General features: G+C 41.0%; 1 protein-coding gene across 6 annotated transcripts in view; it reads left to right on the forward strand.

Moving 5' to 3' along the window:
• SENP5 (SUMO specific peptidase 5) overlaps window positions 1–18,426 on the forward strand; it is a 66,848-nt gene extending 48,422 nt beyond the window's left edge. For 2 of the 6 annotated variants that reach the window (XM_526436.8, XM_063806489.1), the window contains exons 7-10: window positions 7,096–7,233; window positions 11,491–11,574; window positions 13,330–13,380; window positions 14,517–18,426. In XM_526436.8, the coding sequence (XP_526436.3) occupies window positions 7,096–7,233; window positions 11,491–11,574; window positions 13,330–13,380; window positions 14,517–14,627 (384 nt within the window). In that variant the 3' untranslated portion in view covers window positions 14,628–18,426. Of the gene's footprint in view, window positions 1–7,006; window positions 7,234–11,490; window positions 11,575–13,329; window positions 13,381–14,516 lie in introns of all 6 variants that reach the window. The other 4 variants (XM_054682458.2, XM_063806490.1, XR_010155424.1 and 1 more) reach the window with 3 other exon arrangements.
• The last annotated feature ends 386 nt before the right edge of the window (window positions 18,427–18,812 follow it).

Genomic DNA, 18,812 nt, shown 5'->3' on the forward strand with positions numbered 1-18,812 from the left:
GCACCAATGACCAGTCTCATAGTGACAGAGATATGCAACCTCTCAGACAATTGAAAATAGCTGTTTTGAGGAAGCCCAGAGAATTTCAAAATAACACAGAGAAGGAATTTAGAATCCTGTCAGAGAAATTTAAGAAAGAGATTGACTTTTTTTTTTTTTTTTTTTTTTTAAAGAGAGTTTCCCTCTTGTTGCCCAGGCTGGAGTGCAATGGTGCGATCTCAGCTCACTGCAACCTCCATCTCCCAGGTTCAGGCAATTCTCCTGCCTCAGCCTCCTGAGTAACTGGGATTACAGGCATGTGCCACTATGCCTGGCTAATTTTGTATTTTTAGTAGAGACAGGGTTTCACCATGATGGTCGGACTGGTCTCAAACTCCTGATCTTGTGATCTGCCTGCCTCAGCCTCCCAAAGTGCTGGGATTTGAGTGACCACACCCAGCTGAGATTGACATATTAAAAAAAAAAAAATAAGCAGAGGCTGGGCACAGCGACTCACACCTATAATCCCAGCATTTTGGGAGGCCTAGGTGGGTAGATCACTTGAGGCAAGGAGTTTGAGACAAACCTGGCCAACATGGCAAAACCCCATCTCTACTAAAAATACAAAAATTAGCCGGGCATGGTGACACAGGTCTGTAATCCCAGGTATGCAGAACGCTGAAGCACAAGAATCGCTTGAACCTGGGAGACAGAAATTGCAGTGAGCCAAGATCATGCCATTGCACTCCAGCCTGGGCAACAGAGCGAACTCTGTCTCAAAACAAACAAACCCCAACAAAACACAAAAAACAAATTCTGGAGCTGAAAAATTCAGTTGACAAACTAGAAAATACATCAGAATCTCTCAACAGCAAAATTGATCAAGCAGAAGAAAGAATTAGTGAGCTTAAGGACAGACTATATGTAAATACACAGAGGAGAAAAAAGAATGAAGCAAACCTACAAGATCTAGAAGTCACAGGGCAAATCTGAGAGTTATTGGTCTTAAAGAGGAGGTAGAGAGAGAGAGATAGGGTAGAAACTTCACTCAAATAGTAACAGAACTTTCCAAACCCAGAGAAAGGTATCAATATTCAGGTACAAGAAGGTCCTAGAACACCAAGAAGATTTAACACAAATAAGATTACCTCAAGGCATTTAATAGTCCATTAATAGTCAAACTCCCAAAGGTTGAGGATAAAGAAAGAATCCTAAAAGCAGCAAGAGAAAAGGAACAAATAACATATGAAGGAGCTCCAGTACATCTGGCAGCAGACATCTCAGTGGAAACTTTACAGGCCAGGAGGGAGTGGCATGTCAAGTGCTGAAGGAAAAAAACGTTTATCCTAGAATATCATACCCAGCGAAAATATACTTCAAACATGAAGGAGAAATACTTTCCCAGACAAAACAAAAGCTCTGAGGGATTTTGTCAATATCAGACCTGACCTATAAGAGATGCTAAGGGGAGCTCTTTAATCTGAAAGGAAAGGACATGAATGAGCAATAAGAAATCATCCAGAGGTACAAAACTCACTGCTATCAGTAAGTACACAAGAACAGAATGGCTTGACACACTAATTGCCGTGTGTAAGCCATATTTTGAGTAGGAAGACTACAAAGCCTATCAAAAATTATAACTACAATTTTTTAAGCGATAATATAAAAAGATAAATAGAAACAATGGCCAGGCACGGTGGCTCATGCCTGTAATCCCAGCACTTTGGGAGGCTGAGGCAGGTGGATCACGAGGTCAGATCGAGACCATCCTGGCTAACACGGTGAAACCCCATCTCTACTGAAAATACAAAAAAATTAGCGGGCGCGGTGGCGGGCGCCTGTAGTCCCAGCTACTCGGGAGGCTGAGGCAGGAGAATGGCGTGAACCTGGGAGGCGGAGCTTGCAGTGAGCCCTGATTGCGCCACTGCACTCCAAGCTGGGCGACAGAACGAGACTCTGTCAAAAAAAAAAAAAAAAAAGTAGAAACAATAAAAAGTCAAAGAGGGGGATGGAGTTTGGAGTTAAACTGTAGAGTTCTGTTTTCGTTTTCTCTTGACTTTTTTTTTTTTTTGGTAACGAGTTATCAGTTTGAAATAGTTGTTTATAAGATATTGTTTGCAAGCTTCATGAGGCTTTTATTTTGAGGTAACCATGTAACCTCAAAACAAAAAATCTACAACAGGTATACAAAAAATGAAAAGCAAGAAATAAAAATATACTACCAGAGAAAATCATTTCAACACAAAGAAGGAAGGGAGGAAGGGAAGACCATAAAACAAGTAGAAAGCAGATAACAAAATGGCAGTAGGAAGTCTTTACGTATCAATAATAACATTGAATGTAAATGGACTAAAGTCTCTAATCAAAAGACATAGATTGGCTGAATGGAAAGAAAAATAAGTCCCAACTTTATGCTGCCTACAAGAAACTCACTTCACCTATAAAGATATACACAGACTGAAAGGGCTGGAAAAACCAGACCTCCTCTTTTTCCATACAAACAGAAGCCAAAAAAAGAGAGCAGAGTAGCTATACTTAATGTCAGGTAAAATAGGTATTAAGATAAAAATTATTAAAAAGAGACAAAGAAGGTCATTATATAATGATAAAAAGGTCAGACAATATAAAAATTATGTATGTGCATATCTATCTATCTATCTATCTATCTATCTATCTATCTATCTATCTATCTACATACCTAACACTGGAGCATCCAGATATATAAAGCAAATATTATCTGAGCTAAAGAGAGATACCATCACAAAGAAGGCAAGAAAACAAACAAAAACACACAAAAAAGAAAAAGAGCCAGAGAGAGAGAGACTCAACAATGCAATAATAGCTAGAGACCTCAACACCCCACTTTCATCATTGGACTCAAAATCAACAAAGGGCCAGCTGCAGTGGCTTACGCCTGTAATCCTATCAGTTTGGGAGACTGAAGTGGGTGGATTACTTGAGGTCAGGAGTTCAAGACTGGCCTGGCCAACTTGGTGAAGCCCTGTCTCCACTAAAAATACAAAGATTAGCCAGGGGTGGTGGCAGGCACCTGTAGTCCTAGCTATTCGGGAGGCTCAGGCAGAAGAATCGCTTGAACCCTAGCAGCGAAGGTTTTGGTGAGCCAAGATTGCACCACTGCACTCCAGCCTGGGCTACAGAGTGAGACTCCATCTCAAAACAAACAAACAAATCAACAAAGAAACGTGACCAGCCAGGGGCGGTGGCTCATGCCTGTAATCCCAGCACTTTGGGAGGCTGAGGTGGGCTGATCACATGAGGTCAGGTGTTCAAGACCAGCCTGACCAACATGGAGCAACCCTGTGTCTACTAAAAATACAAAATTAGCTGAGTGTGGTGGAGCATGCCTGCAATACCAGCTACTTGGGAGGCTGAGGCAGGAAAATCACTTGAACCCAGGAGGCGGAGGTTGCAGTGAGCTGAGATTGTGCCATTCCACTGCAGCCTGGGCAACAAGAGCAAAACTTCATCTCAAAAAAAAAAAAAAAAGGGAGGGATCAAGATTTTTTTTTTCTTAGTATACTTTTCTTTTCCAATTTAATTGCCTTGGCACCATTATAGAAAGTCAACTGATCATATATGTGTAGGTCTACTTCTGGATATTCTGTTCTCTTACACTGATGCCTATTTTTTATGTTAACACTACACAATATTACTGTGTCTTCATAGTGTGTCTCAAAATCACTGTGAGTCTGCCAGCTTTATCCTTTTTACAGATTGTTTTGGCAATTCTGAGTCCTTTGCATTTTCATATAAACTTTAAAATTAGTTTGTCAAACTCTGTTGTTTAGTAAGCATGCTGGAATGATTGGGATTGTGTTTATACATTAGTTTGGGGAGAATGGACATCTAATAATATTAAGCCTTTCAGTGTATGAACATGGTATATATCTTTGCATTTATTTTTTCTCAGTATTATCTGTAATTTTTAGTGTATACATCTTACATACACCTTCTTGTTAAATGTATCCTTAAGTATTTCATGTTTCTGAATTGGCTATGAACAGAATTTTAAAAAATATTATCTTCTAGTTGTTTGTATATAGAAATACAGTTGATTTCTGTATTTTGACTTTGTATCCTCTGACCTTACCAAAGTCATTTATTACTTCTAGGAGCTTTTTTGTATATTCTGTGAAATTTTCATAGACACTTATAAGTAGTGACAGTTTTATTTCATTCTTTGCAATCTGTATGCCATTTTTTCCTTGCCTTACTGCACTGGCTAAGACTGGCTGCAGTGTTGAATAGAAGTAATGAGAGAGGACATCTTTCCCTAGTTCTTAGTCTTGGAAAGCATTCAGTTTTTCACTACTGTGTATGGTGTCAGCTGTAGGCTTTCCTACTATTCCTATTTTCCTGAGAGTTTTTAATCATAAGTAAATACTGAATTTCATCAAATGCTTTTCCTGCATCTAAGCAGATGAACCTATGGTTTTTCTTCTTTATTCTGCGAATGGGACCCAAACTGAAGGAGCAGCACCTTTCCTGAGACATGGCAGTCTCACATGGTAGCTCTGAAAGTTTCAATCTGATCATGACATAACTTCACTTCTGCTTATTACATCCTTTTGATTAAAGCAAATCACATGACAGGACTACAATTCTCTCTTTGGGAGGGCAGAGAAGTCACATGGCAATGGGCAGGTCTGTATAATCTTCTCACAGGGAGGGCAACAAATAATTGGGGTCAGTGATACAATCTGTCATGCACATTGTTCTTAATTATGTGTACAGGTTAAATATCCCTTATCCAAAATGCTTGGGACTAGAAGTGTTTTGGACTTTGGACTCTTTCAGATTTTGTAATATTTGCATATATATAATGAGGTATTTTGGGGGTAGAACCAAAGTCTAAACACAGAATTCACTTATGTTTCATATTCACCTTAGATGCATGCCCTAAAGGTAATTTACAATATTCTTAGTAATTTTGTATATGCAACAGTTTATGTACTTTGACCCATCAGAAAGTAAAAATGTCACTACCTTAGCCACCCCTGTGGACAGTCTGTGGTATCATGTCAGCACTCAAAAAGTTCCAGATTTTGGAGGATTTCAGGTTTTTGGGTTAGGGATACTCAGCCTGTATAAAGCTCTATGTATGTCTATGTTAATGTGTTAGAAGAAGAAAATGATTTGGAAAGATAGGTGAAGTGTATCTTTTTCTGTATTTTCTAATTTTTATACAAAAATCTATTTTACAATGTAGAAAACATTACTTTTTGAGAAGAATATACATCTGGTTTTATTTACTACTGTATTTTAAATATGATTCCTTGTTTTAGATACTCGGAATTAAAAAAAATGGATACTCAGAATTTTTAATCTGGAAAGGAACAATGTTTATTATTTTCACTATTTCCTTCTACCCACCTCACTCCCCCAGGTTTATGGATGCAGAAACTGAAAAGCTTAAGTGATTTTGCTCCAAGGTCATGAAGACTTACAGAAGATTCATTTAGAGCAGGACACTATTTGAGTATCAGAAAGCGAGAAGGAAATCTTGGGAAATTAGTTTCAGAGAATATGAGGTAGTTGAAAATGTTTTAACCCAAGTAATCACCAAATTACGCTAAAAAAATACCTGAGAACGGAAATTGATTCACTGTTTTACAAATGTATGTGGAGCACTTACTGCTTTATCACCCACTCTACAACTGGAATTTTGAGTGGAATAGCAAGCATTTCTAGATTGTAAAGGGATATATATTATGATATAAGGGATGTGTTAGGATTGTAAAGGATGCATAAGGTATTATCAAAGATGTTTTTCTCAATTTTGACATTTGAGAGACCCAAGCAAGTAATCATAATAATAACTAAGATATTTGGCTACTTATAATGTGCTAAACAGAGTTGTATGCATTTTACACATATTCTTTTATTACTCTTAAAAACTTCATAAGGTAGGTACTATTTTCTATCCATTTTATTAGTTGAGGAAATCAAGGTGCAAAGAAGCTAAGGAAATTACCAAAGTCATGTGACCAATACGTGGAAGAGCCACAATTTGAACTTGAGCAGACTTGCTTCGGAGCCCATGATCTTAACTGCTGCTTATATCATGTCTGTTGAACGAGTCTAACTTGAGCAGACTTGCTTCGGAGCCCATGATCTTAACTGCTGCTTACACCATGTCTGTAGATGCAGTTTCAGGGTCTCACTCCGTCGCCCAGGCTGGAATGCAGAGGTGTGATCATGGCTCACTGCAGCCTCGACCTCCTGGGCTCAGTGATCCTGCTGCTTCAGCCTCCCAAGTAGCTGGGACTGCAGGCGTGCACCACCACACCTGGCTGATTTTTTATTTATTTATTTTTCTTGAGACAAGGTCTGGCGCTGTCACCCAGGCTGGAATGCAGTGGTGCAATCTCTGCTCAGTGCAACCTCCGCCTCCCAGGCTCAAGCCATCCTTTGAACCTCAGCCTACCAAGTAACTGCGACTACCGGTGCACACCACCACGCCCGGTTAGTTTTTGTATTTTTTTGTAGATACAGTGTTTTGCCATGTCACCCAGGCTGGTCTTGAACTCTTGAGCTCAAACCATCTGTTGGCCTCTCAAAGTGCTGGGATTACAGGCGTGAGCCACTGAGCCCGGCCTGATTTTTTATTTTTTTGTAGAGACAGAGTCTCATTATGTTGCCCAGGCTGGTCTCAAACTCCTGGGCTCAAGCAGTTGTTCCGCCTCAACCTCCCAATGTACTGGGATTACAGGTGTGAGCCACCGTGCCTGGCCCCTTATACCATTTTCTAATACTATGATTCCTTTCTAAACAAGAGTTGAATCCAGGTTAAATATGTATATGAGAAAATGAGGTAAACAAGGAGCCAAGTCTTCAGGCACTTGACACACAGGTTTAGTAGATTAACTGGAAAACTGTACTTTGTGTATCTTTATTTTTGTATTATTGTTGTGTATTATAGCTTAATAGTTACAAGCATGGGCTTAGAGTAAGACCTGGGTTCAAATTCTGGTTCATTGCTTCCTACTTTTTTGCCCTTGTGCAGGTCAAAGGTCAGCAAATGGAAGCTGCTGGTTTTTGGTGGTTTGGATAGCCTGTGGTGATGGCTGCATTTCTTTCTCTTTTCTTGATCAGGTGGATTTGTTTAAAAAGAGCCTTCTGTTGATTCCTATTCACCTGGAAGTCCACTGGTCTCTCATTACTGTGACACTCTCTAATCGAATTATTTCATTTTATGATTCCCAAGGCATTCATTTTAAGTTTTGTGTAGAGGTAAGTTAATATACTGCCTATTTTTTCATTTATTTTGTAATTGGCCAAATAGAATCTTAGCTCTAGATAGAACAGCAGCAGTCAAAACCATATAAACAGTTTATGTCATGAAAATCCTCTAAAATGTTAGCTGAGAAAAGGACTAGAAGAGGAATCTCTGGCTGAGGAGAGGATCTGTCTAGGATCCAGATCCCCCTCTGAGATACTCCACTTGGATTTTCTCTGCTTTTCCCTTAAAACTACATCTTGAATGTGGTTAGAAATTGTTTTTCTTTGATCATCTTAGAGCTAAAATTGGCTTGTATCTGCAAAATGACTCCTGTAGAATAAACTATAACCTAACGGAATCAATTGACAAAATATTAGTGTTCAGCTAATAAACAGATGGTGGGATACAAAATCAAGAAAAATGAGTAGGTTTCCGGATTTTCCTGCACTACCAAGAACCAGTAAGAAAATGTAACTGGGAATAAGATTCCATTTATAAAAGAAACAAAACATAAATAACCCAGGAATATGCCCTAGGAAGAAATGTGGAAATTCTTTATGATGAAAACTCCTAAAGCTTTAAGTACTTAAAAGAAATCTGTACAAAACTGTAAAAGTATTTGAATGAAATATGGAGAATGTTATGTTCACAGAGTGGGGAAGGACTTCTTAACATGGAAGCAAAGAAAAGACATAAGGGACAATTGGGTAAATTTAACCACCTGATAATTTAAAACTCCTGTATATCGTGAAGTTAAAGGACAGGCAACAGACTTGGAGAAAATACGTAGGATGCAAATAACGGACAATAACTATCCAGAATACGTGGAAAACCCCTACAAATGACTAAGGGGAGGATAAAAGGACGTAATAGAAATGGACAAAGGCTAATTTAGTAAATTTTAGGAAAAATGCAAATGACCATTTAAAAACACAGAGAGAGGTGTTCAGCCTCACCAGAAATAAAAGAGATGCAAATGAAAACTACATCAGTTAAATTTTTTGCCCATTATGTTAGAAAAAGCGATGCTATTCAAGTGTCTATGTAAGTGTGAGGAAATAGGCATTCTCATATTTTCTGGTGGAGTGTATAAATTGGTACAGCCGCTTGGGGATAGTTGCAGTTCTCATCAGTTCTAAGTGCTTTGTAAATTAAAAACATACGAATTCTGTTGCATATCAGTTCCATTTCTTGTTATCTACTCCATAAAAATGCTTGTATATGCACACAAGGATGGGGCATGTGCAAGGATGTTCATGGCAGCATTATTTATAATAGTGCAAAATAAAACAACCCAAATTTAGCTCTAGCAAGAGAATAGCTAAATACACTATGGTACGGTATACCCATACTATTAAACTGACCATAGTAGTTAAATTGAATATAGTAGACCTTCAAGTCCTCGAATGGAAAGATGTCCAAGGCATAGAGCTTTAAAAAGCCAGTTGTGGAATGATACGGTATAGTACACAAATACATGCAGGTGTATGTGTAGACACATATATACATACATATTTGTAAGTAAAAAGATGGGACCTTACCATTTTTTATATCAATGATTATTACCTTTGGGTAAGTGTAGAAAAGCAGGACTAATAGTTAAAGAGGATTTGGCCTCATTTTGCGTTTTTTTTTTTACAAGGAGAATATTTTCTTGTATTATTTGTTTAATTAACATTTAATTTAAAAATTAAGTATAACGCAAACTATGAGGAAAATCAAGTTTTCGAAATCCACATTTTCATTTCCAAGAAATCCAGGAAAAAAAAATACCCCAAAACCAAGAAGCCTTGTGGGCCCAGAGTTCTCACAATACCAGATGTGAGCGTCTTTTCCAGTTCCCTTCCCCTAATTCCTTGCCTTTCTCTCAACCAACATATTCCCATACCTGCCAGAGCCTGTCTATATTGTCTCTTTCCTAGACAGACCCGCAAAGGTATAAACAAAAGTGCAGCCATATCAGTGCCTTTAAGACTCAGATTCTGACAGGCAGAGGAGAGCAGAGGTGTTGGGAAAACTGTTTCATGTAGGAACTATTTACTGTGCCTTTTGCTTTGTGCCAGGCACTGATGCTAGGGAGTCAGGTAGGGGCCAGAGAAACATTCGCCTTCATGGAGTGAATGATGGTTAAACAGGATTTTGTTTGTAAAACATGCAGTTGGGTTTAAGTCGATTTTGAATCATTAGGGCCTGGTTCTGCACAGTAATAAAAATTCATCTTCTGAATTTTTGCCCAAGCCCTCCTGCAGAGTTCTTACCTTTTCAGCAAAATTACAATTGGCCTAATAATTTTGCACATTTGCAAAAAGACCCTAAGAACAGACTCCTTTTAGGTGATAGCTAGAAGTCATTTAGAGCCAAATACAGTTCAGTCATCTGGCCAGGTGGGGTCAAGCTGTTTTTAGTTTTAAGAGGATGTAGGGGTTGTAGAAGTGGCTCTTAACTAAGGGGCCTGTATTTCCAAAGAATTGACGAAAAGTGTTTTAAACAGTCACCACATAAATGTGTAGATTCCATGACAGCAGAGACTACAAGAGCTTTATTCACTAGTGTCCCCAGCACTTGAACCATTAGAGATGCTCAGTACATTTTGAGTGCTGGTGACCATTTTTAAGGACAAATCCTTTTTGCCTGTATTTTACTTAAGAATTTACATATACTGGCCGGGCAGGGTGGCTCACGCCTGTGATCCCAGCACTTTGGGAGGCTGAGGCGGGCGGATCAGAAGGTCAAGAGATAGAGACCAGCCTGGCCAACATGGTGAAACCCCGTCTCTATTAAAAATACGAAAATTAGCTGGGCATGGTGGTGCACGCCTGTAGTCCCAGCTACTCGGGAGGCTGAGGCAGGAGAATCGCTTGAACCTGGGAGGTGGAGGTTGCAGCGAGCCGAGATCGCACCACTACACTCTAGCCTGGGTAACAGAGCAAGACTCCGTCTCAAAAAAAAAAAAAAAAAAGAATTTATATATACTGCTTATTCTGAGAACTTGAAGTTACTTCTTTAGAGGGAGCAGTGCAACATGCTGTCATACTTTGTTGGATATTAAGAATTTGCTTTCATCATGTTTTTTCTTCTGAAGAGGTGGCTTCCAGTCCACCTTTTTTTTTTTTTTTTTTTTTTTGAGTCAGTCTCACTCTGTCCCCTGGGTTGGAGTGCAGTGGCCCAGTCTTGGCTCATGGCAACCTCCGCCTCCTGGGTTCAAGCGAGTCTCGTGTCTCAGCCTCTGGAGTAGCTGGGATTACAGGTGTGCACCACCACACCTGGCTAATTTTTGTATTTTTAGTAGAAATGGGGTTTCACCATGTTGGTCAGGCTGATCTTGAACTCCTGACCTCACCTCATGTGATCCACCTGCCTCAGCCACCCAAAGTGCTGGGATTACAGGTGTGAGCCACTGCGTCTGGCCCTGGTCCACTTTTGTTGGGGGGTGGGGTGGGTTATTCACATAACCTCTGACTTCACTCTTGATGTGGAGAGAGACGCACAGAGGTTGAGAGCACTGGGGACATTTTGAAACTCCAGCAGGCTTCATCTTGGTAGATATTTCAACAGTGGACTTGAGCATATTTAGTATTCAGAATGAATTTTAGTATTACTTTCCAGAAGCTGAATGTTAACCTTTTCTGCAGCCCTCAAAAATAAGGAGTGTATCAGAATATCTAAGGCTGGAATGTTTTTCATTTAGTTTTAGTTATTAATGATGTCTGCCATGGGTTCCTTTCCTCTGTTGAGCATGGGCAATGATGAAGACTTTCTTTTTGACTTGCCAGTATGTAAGTTTCAAATGCAGCAAGCTGACTTACTGCTGGGAAGGGCTGGCTAACCATCTCATAAAACGTTCTGATTACACAAATGCCAGCGTCCACAGTCTTGATGCATACGTTGAATACAGAAGGTCTGACTCCCCCTTAACAATATGAAATGAAGAGTCTGAAATAAAGTCCCGGCTTTAGCTGGGAGCGGTGGTGTACACCTATAGTCCCAGCTACTTGGAAGGCTGAGGTAGGAGGATCTCTGGAGCCTAGGAGTTCAAGGCTGCAGTGAGCTATGATCATGCCATTGTACTCCAGCCTGGGTGACAGAGCAAGATCCTCTCTCTTAAAAAAAAAAAAAAAAAAAAAAAAAATTGTTCCAGCTTCTTAATGCATATTCTGCCCAGTTATGGGGCCACAGCCTCCTCCTTTCCTTCTGTCTGCTATGGGCATGTTCCATTTTTCACCAACTGATGGAACACAGCATCTGTGTTGTGGTTTCTTTTTAACCAGAATATAAGAAAGTATTTGCTGACTGAAGCCAGAGAAAAAAATAGACCTGAATTTCTTCAGGGTTGGCAGACTGCTGTTACGAAGGTAAGTATGTGATAACAATGAAACCCAGGCATGTCCAGGGGATGGAATTATCTAAGGGTGGGTGCCTTTAAGAGCATTTGAAGACTAGTGACAGAGATACCAAGGAGAGCCTGGAGGCTCCAGGGAGGCAGCTGAGAATAAACTTCAGTTGAGTATTCATCATCGCTGCTCAGTTGCCCAGTGCTTCCTGGGAGCAAATCACTTCAGTCATTTCCTCCCTGAGGAAGTTGCTAATGATGTGTTTGCTCTTCTGGGGAAAAAAAAAAATCTTTTTTGGGTGGCACGTGCCTCTTGCATCATGGCTCTTATTTCCAGATGACCCATATAGACCCAGAGAAATGCTGAAATGACTATTTGGATCCACTGAGGGGGAGAAAGTGCATTGGGCTACTTGCCAGGCATATGGGGAAGATAGTAGCCCAAGCGCTTCAGTCCCACCACTGTCTGGATGCAGCACCATGCTTGGCCCATGACATTCAAACTGTGGGGCAGAGTGCCCAGGCACAGCCGCTCATTCCTGTCGTAAATACCAGTGTCTTCCATTGCTGGTGGGCTGTGTTGTTTCCAGTGTTTTTGTGTATTAGATCTCATTTGATCCTTATAACCTGTGAGGTAGGCAGGTCATTTAGGGATAAGCATCGTCTTTATTTTGTAAATGAGAAAACTGAAGCCCAGGTGTGATTTTCCCCAAAGGACATCAAAACTATTGATACAGAGTCAGGTCCTTGAACACAGGTCTGTCTGGATCATTGACACGATGTTATAGGCAGGATCTTGAAACAAACCTTCAACCCAAACCCAAAGAGACAAGATTTATTAGTTCACCCTTGAACCGAACCAAATGCTAAATTTTAAAATTAAGCTTAAGTTTTGTGTTTTGAATAACCTAGTATACCAGTTCAAACCAGAACTAGTAAATTTCCTGAATTTACCCAACTAAAAAATCTGGGTATTCTAAATTTAGTCAGGATCTTCTGTATTACCGCTTTGGGCAGAATACAGTAACCAGTTCTTTTAAAAACATACTGTTGGCCGGGCACAGTGGCTCACGCCTGTAATCCCAGCACTTCGGGAGGCAAAGGTGCATGGATTGCGTGAGTCTAGGAGTTCAAGACCAGCCTGGGCAACATGGTGAGACCTCATCTCTACAAATAATAAAATTAGCCAGGCTTAGTCCCAGCTACTTGGGATGCTGAGGTGGGAGGATTGCTTGAACTCAGGAGACTGAGATCGTGCCACTGCACTCCAGCCTGGGCGACAGAGTGAGACCCTGTTGCGAAAAACCCAAAACAAAAACCATACTGTTTACCTTCACGATTTCTTTCAAAGAATGGGACAGGGTCATGTGATGTGAGATCAGAGGTGAAGACTGCTCAGTGGAGTTGTCAGCATCCTAGCATCCAGAGGCCGGGCCTTTGTTCTCCCAGGCACAATTCCATTTTGACTCCACTGTCAGTGAATTGATAGCAGAGCTCAGTATCCAAATGCAAGTTTTAAAACAGGTTTTTACATTTGATTTCCCATTTCTCATATTTAGGTAAAACATTGTCCTATAAATTGGGGTTGCCACCTGATAGCTCTTTTTATGTGGCCAGGTGCCTCCATAAAATTAGATGCTTGAGATATCAGATATACCAGCTGTCCTGGAGAGAGAAAAGTTTCCTATCTTTTGCGCATTTTTCCATAAAGGAGTTTTTCTTATCTGAAGAGAAGTAATGGATCTTGTTTTAATGACTATTTTGTTTTTCCCTTCAGTGTATTCCACAACAGAAAAACGACAGTGACTGTGGAGTCTTTGTGCTCCAGGTAAAGAAACACTTGCTTTTCGGAACTTACAATGTGTGAATTGAGTCTGTTGGGTTGAGAGGGGAGAGATGGCAGTTCCTGTATGTGTATATGATGCTAGGTACGAGCAACGGAGTACTTTCCCTCCCCTTTATTGCTGAGGAGCAGTAGTTTCTGCATGTTCAGATGTTATCATTAGGAAGAACCACCTTCCAGGGATCAAGAGTGAACTGTGGGTACCATCCATGTCTCACTGGAGGTTATTAGTAAGCCACATTGGAGACTGACTTGAATTTGTCCATATCATAACCATTGGCATTTGCAGAATTAAAAAAAAAAAAAAAAAAAAACCATCGGCAAGCAATCTGCAGGTCTTTGACACAGTGATTAGATTTTAAATAAGGTCCACGTTGAGAAACTGCCATCTCGTGCTGTAGATCTCCTTAGAGATCGAAAAGGGCTATGGAAGAAAATTCAGTTATACATATATTTATGAAGGAAATTACAGAGTATGATGCATGCATTTAGAGATTCGCAAAGATCTTGGAAGACAGGTTCGTTTGTATACCTCATGCGCGTTTGGGGTTTTATAAACAAATTCAAGTTCCCGTTAAGGGCCGTGATGGGTCTAGCTGCACTCCAGCAGGTTGCACTTCGGGAGGAATTGAGGCCTTTTCATCAGTTGCTGCTTTTCACAGTATTGGGTCAGGAGGGAGAGGAGATCCCAAGCCATGCACTAGCTTGGTCAGTCACCTATAATTTGGGTAAATGCTTAAAACAGTGTGTTTTTACAGTAGTTTAAACAGACATGAAAATGCTGCCTTAGATCGGGGTCCCAAACCCCTGGGCCACGGACAGATACCGTCCACATTAGGTTCTCATAGGAGCGTGAACCCTGTTGTGAACTGCAGGTGCGAGGGATCTAGGTTGCTCACCCCTTATGAGAATCTAACTAATGCCTGATAATTCATCCTGAAACCAACCCCCTCTCCCGCAAGTCTGTGGAAAAATTGCCTTAACACGTAACCAGTCCCTGGTGCCAAAAAGGCTGGGGTCTTCTGCCTTAGACACTATTAGGTCTGCATTTAGTAAAACAGAACGGGCTGGTCCACAACTCCAAGTGCCACTGAAGTGTTTCTGGGACCTTTTTCTTGCAGTACTGCAAGTGCCTCGCCTTAGAGCAGCCTTTCCAGTTTTCACAAGAAGACATGCCCCGAGTGCGGAAGAGGATTTACAAGGAGCTATGTGAGTGCCGGCTCATGGACTGAAACTCAGCAGGGACTCTGGGAAGTCTGACCAAGTTGGAGCAGATGGTTTGTTACTTGAATCTCCAAACACTTAGTTGAATTTTTACAGATATTTCAGATCAGTGGTGTTGGGCCACTGTTGTTACCTCAAATTTATTTTTTGCCCTTATTCATTTCTCCAGCTACCATGTACTATTGTTTAATGTTCAGTTTGGTTTCATTTTTAATTTTATGGTTCTGTGCGTCCCCCATATTTAATATTTATTATTCAAACGCATGCATATAGACAGAGCATGCAGTGAAGAGTATTAAAAAAAAAGCTTAGTAGATTTGGTGCAGCTTTTGAAACTTAGTTAGATGTGAACTGAATACAGGTTTCAAATTTACTCCCAGAACCTAAAAATGCAAGATGTTTTTGATACAACATAACTCTGAGAATAGTAAGTGTTCCCTGGGGCATTAAGGGTAGCTGGGGGTGGTTTTGACAAATCCAGTCCTGTTTTACTTTACCAGCGGCAACTTTCACCAACTTCCCTCTCCAAGTGAGTCTTAGAGAGTGCAGTCCATTCCTTTTGAAGGGTGAGATGGAAGTGGTCGTAAACTGACTGGTGTCTTCTGTTTCTGGAGGCACACTTGTAAGCACAGTGGCTGCTTTGGGAGGAGTAAGGTGTGAGAAAAAGCAACCTTGGAGGCCAGTAACAATGACAGATTTCAATCGTGGTTTTAAGAATTATAATACGTGGCATACATCTCATAAAGGCTTTTGCTGGGATATTGAATTCCCTGAATTTTTCTGTTTTCGACCTGTTAAAAAAATCTTAACATCCATCAAACTAGTGGTCAAACAAATGAGAATGCAGCTGTTCTCAGAGTAATTTTTAAGTTGTCATTTCCCTGTGTTGCCTCCCAATTGGAAGAAGTTAAGGTTTACCAAATGCATTTCTATTTCAAGGGTATCTGAAATTTAAACATTCAGAACTGAAGGCTGACTGACTTGAGATGTTTTGCAGGTGGCTGGAGAGAAGAGGGAAGGTAATAGAGACAACTTAGTCCCATGGGAGCGCAGCAACCGTGTCAGGTTCTTTCTCCTGCCCCATTAGTGACCTCAGTAACACGCAGGGTACGTCTGGCTTCTGCATGGCCAGTGCTGACACTAGCACAGCTCTTCTTCTCCTTCTGTTGAACCTCATCTTCTGAAGAAAGGCCAAGTGGCCCTTGTCCATACACTTAGCTGCATTAGGATGAATATCACGCGTCTCACATCTTTAATCCAGCCTTTTGTGACATGTTGGAAAGATACATGTGAAACCTACCCAGTTACCCTTTCTGAATCGGGCGGAAAACCAACCAATGTATGTATGAGAACCTCAGAAGTCTGAATAGAAAAACAAAGTAAATGGCAGAAGATTCTCGAGTTTATGCCCGCGTAGGTTTGGAGTGTTGAAAAAGCTAAAATGTTTAGTTTCACTTGGCCCTGAGGTATGGTTGAGAAGGCTGACTGCCAGCAGTTGAGGATTGAGTCCGACCATGTTTACATGCAGGGTTCCCAACACCAGTGGTGACACTGGGAAGCAGCCCCAGCACTTTCCTCTCCTGAGTCCTCCAGACTCAAAATCCTTAATGTCAAACCAGGTCAGGGTTTCTTACTGTGTTTCAAGTTGTTAAAAAGACTGAGAGTAGAGGCACTTTATGCTGCTATAGGTGGGGTTCTGTCAGCGTTAGGAAAAAATGACAGTTTAGGGTAAGGAAGATCTCATAATGAGTTTTTCAAACATAATTATGCAAACATGAGATTTTTCAAAACATGCCAGAAATTTGCCTCTGATTTTTTTTTTTTTTTTTTTTTTTTGGTGGGTGTGCGGTATACCAAAGTAGCCAGTCAGCCAGTCACTGGGCTGTCAGTTCAAAATGTCTTGTACTTCAGAGTGAGGAAGTGTTTCAGTTCCTCAGTGACAGAACCTGGCATGCAGAAGAGACAGAATTGTTCCTGTAAGAAAATCAACGCCGAGAGAGAGAGCTGCCCAAATCCAGTGACTCTTACACTTCCAGTCTCATGCTTCATAGGGCACCTTGAGGTGTGCTGCCCAGTGTGGCTTAGACTAAATGTTGAGTTTGGTTTTTTTTGTTTTGTTTTTTTTGAGTCAGAGTCTCACTGTCCCTCAGGCTGGAGTGCAATGGCGCAATCTTGCCTCACTGCAACCTCCACCTCCCAGGTTCAAGCGATTCTCCTGCCTCAGCCTCCCAAGTAGCTGGGATTACAGGTTGTGTGCCACCACGCCCCACCAATTTTTGTACTTTTAGTAGAGACAGGGTTTCGCCATGTTGGCCAGGCTGGTCTTGAACTCCTGACCTCAAGTGATCTGCCCGCCTGGGCCTCCCAAAGTGCTGGGATTACAGGCGTGAGCCACCGTGCCTGGCCAATATTAAGTATTTTAAAAGTCATTTAAAAACATTTGTCATTGATGAAACTTGGTTTCAGCACACGTAATTGCTTTCCCTCTCTTCTTGTGATTAGGTGTAAACCTCTATTTAACTCAAGTCCTAGATTAGAATGTCCTTTGTCCTGATGTTTGCAGTAATTGCTTCCTTGGTTAATAAAGATATTTTTGAAATATACTCTGGACTGTTGGTGAAAGAGGCAGGCATGGCTTTACTGGTACTAGTTTGGCACTGAACTGTTTGGGTGCCCATGAGGTAGGCAGACCTTATGCTTTTTTTTTTTTTGAGACGGAGTCTTGCTCTGTTGCCCAGGCTGGAGTGCAGTGATGTGATCTCGGCTCACTGCAACCTGTGCCTCCCAGGTTCAAGCGATTCTCCTGCCTCAGCCTCCCCAATAGCTGGGACTACAGGTGTGCGCCACCACTCCCAGCTAATTTTTGTATTTTTAGTAGAGACAGGGTTTCGCCATGTTGGTCAGGCTGGTCTCGGAACTCCTGACCTCAGGTGATCCACCCGCCTCTGCCTCACAAAGTGCTGGGATTACAGGCATGAGCTACCGTGCCTGGCCTAGACCTTATGCTTTTGAGGTTGACTGCAGGCCTTGTGTTAACTAAGCGCTACTTTTGACGAGCCTTCAACAAGCTGCCCAGTCCTCTCCTCAGCAGACGCATCAGGTTGTAGTTGCATCTTTACAGTGGTCTTTCCTTTGATTAAATCTATAGCAGTGAATATAGATTTGATTCATCTTTTAGTTACGTTCTCTCAAGAATCCTAATCAACTTTTAGTTAGCCTCTTAAGAAAGGGAAAAAAAGGTGCTGCCAGTCATCCCCAAATTATGTTTTTGGCTGTGCATTCTATTTTCTACATAGCACTGAATCTGAGTAACAGTCATCCTGGATTTATAGTTGGAACAGAACAGTAACAGACCTAACTGGGACTCAGCCAGCACTAGCCTCATCTTAGCTGCCCCTTTTCTCTGCTTTGCAGTTTACTGCTTCCCTGGGCTAGACGTAACGGGGTTCTGGGCAGGTCAGACTCTTCAGCAAGACAGTGTATTAATAGTGTGAATTAGATATACTGATGACCTGCTCTGCCTAGTTAAGAAACTGAATTAATCAGCAGTTACAAAGCACATACTTTGTTATGTGCTAGGCTTTGCCTCCTGGCCTCTAGATAATTAAGAGGGCCCAGGGAATACCACCAGAGAAGTGCTAATTGTATTTGGGTGTTACAAAAGCAGACCTAGACAAGCTGTTCACTTAACTGGTACCTGTTGGTCAGAAAAAGAATTTATTTAGAGATTATGATCATGTAAAATTACAGTACTCAACCCTTCTAGCAAAGTATTTTTTTGAAAAATAAACTAAATGCCTTTATAAACTTGTGTTCTCGTCTTGAGTAACATGTACTGTTTGGCGAGGAGTAATTTTTTTCTTGTGACATTCCAGTCACGACAGAGGTCATTTCAGAACAGTGAGCAATGCAGGCCCTAACCAGCTCACCCTCAGAGCAGCAGCACCATCACTCGAATTTTCTACAACGGAAATGTTCTATATCTATCTTCATCTTAGCTTGACTGAGAAACTGAATGTTTAATTCTCACACTTCACTAACATGTATTAATAGTGATGCCTTCATCTGTACGTTTGAATTTTCACTTTTCTCCGATTAAAGTGAGAAACAGGTCAGATGCTATCCATGAGAAATAGGAAAGAATGGTGCAGTAAAGAGACTCACATTTAGTGTTCTCTAGCCCAGAAAACGTA

The sequence above is a fragment of the Pan troglodytes genome, chromosome 2, assembly GCF_028858775.2.
Source record: "Pan troglodytes isolate AG18354 chromosome 2, NHGRI_mPanTro3-v2.0_pri, whole genome shotgun sequence".
Taxonomy (NCBI): domain Eukaryota; kingdom Metazoa; phylum Chordata; class Mammalia; order Primates; family Hominidae; genus Pan; species Pan troglodytes.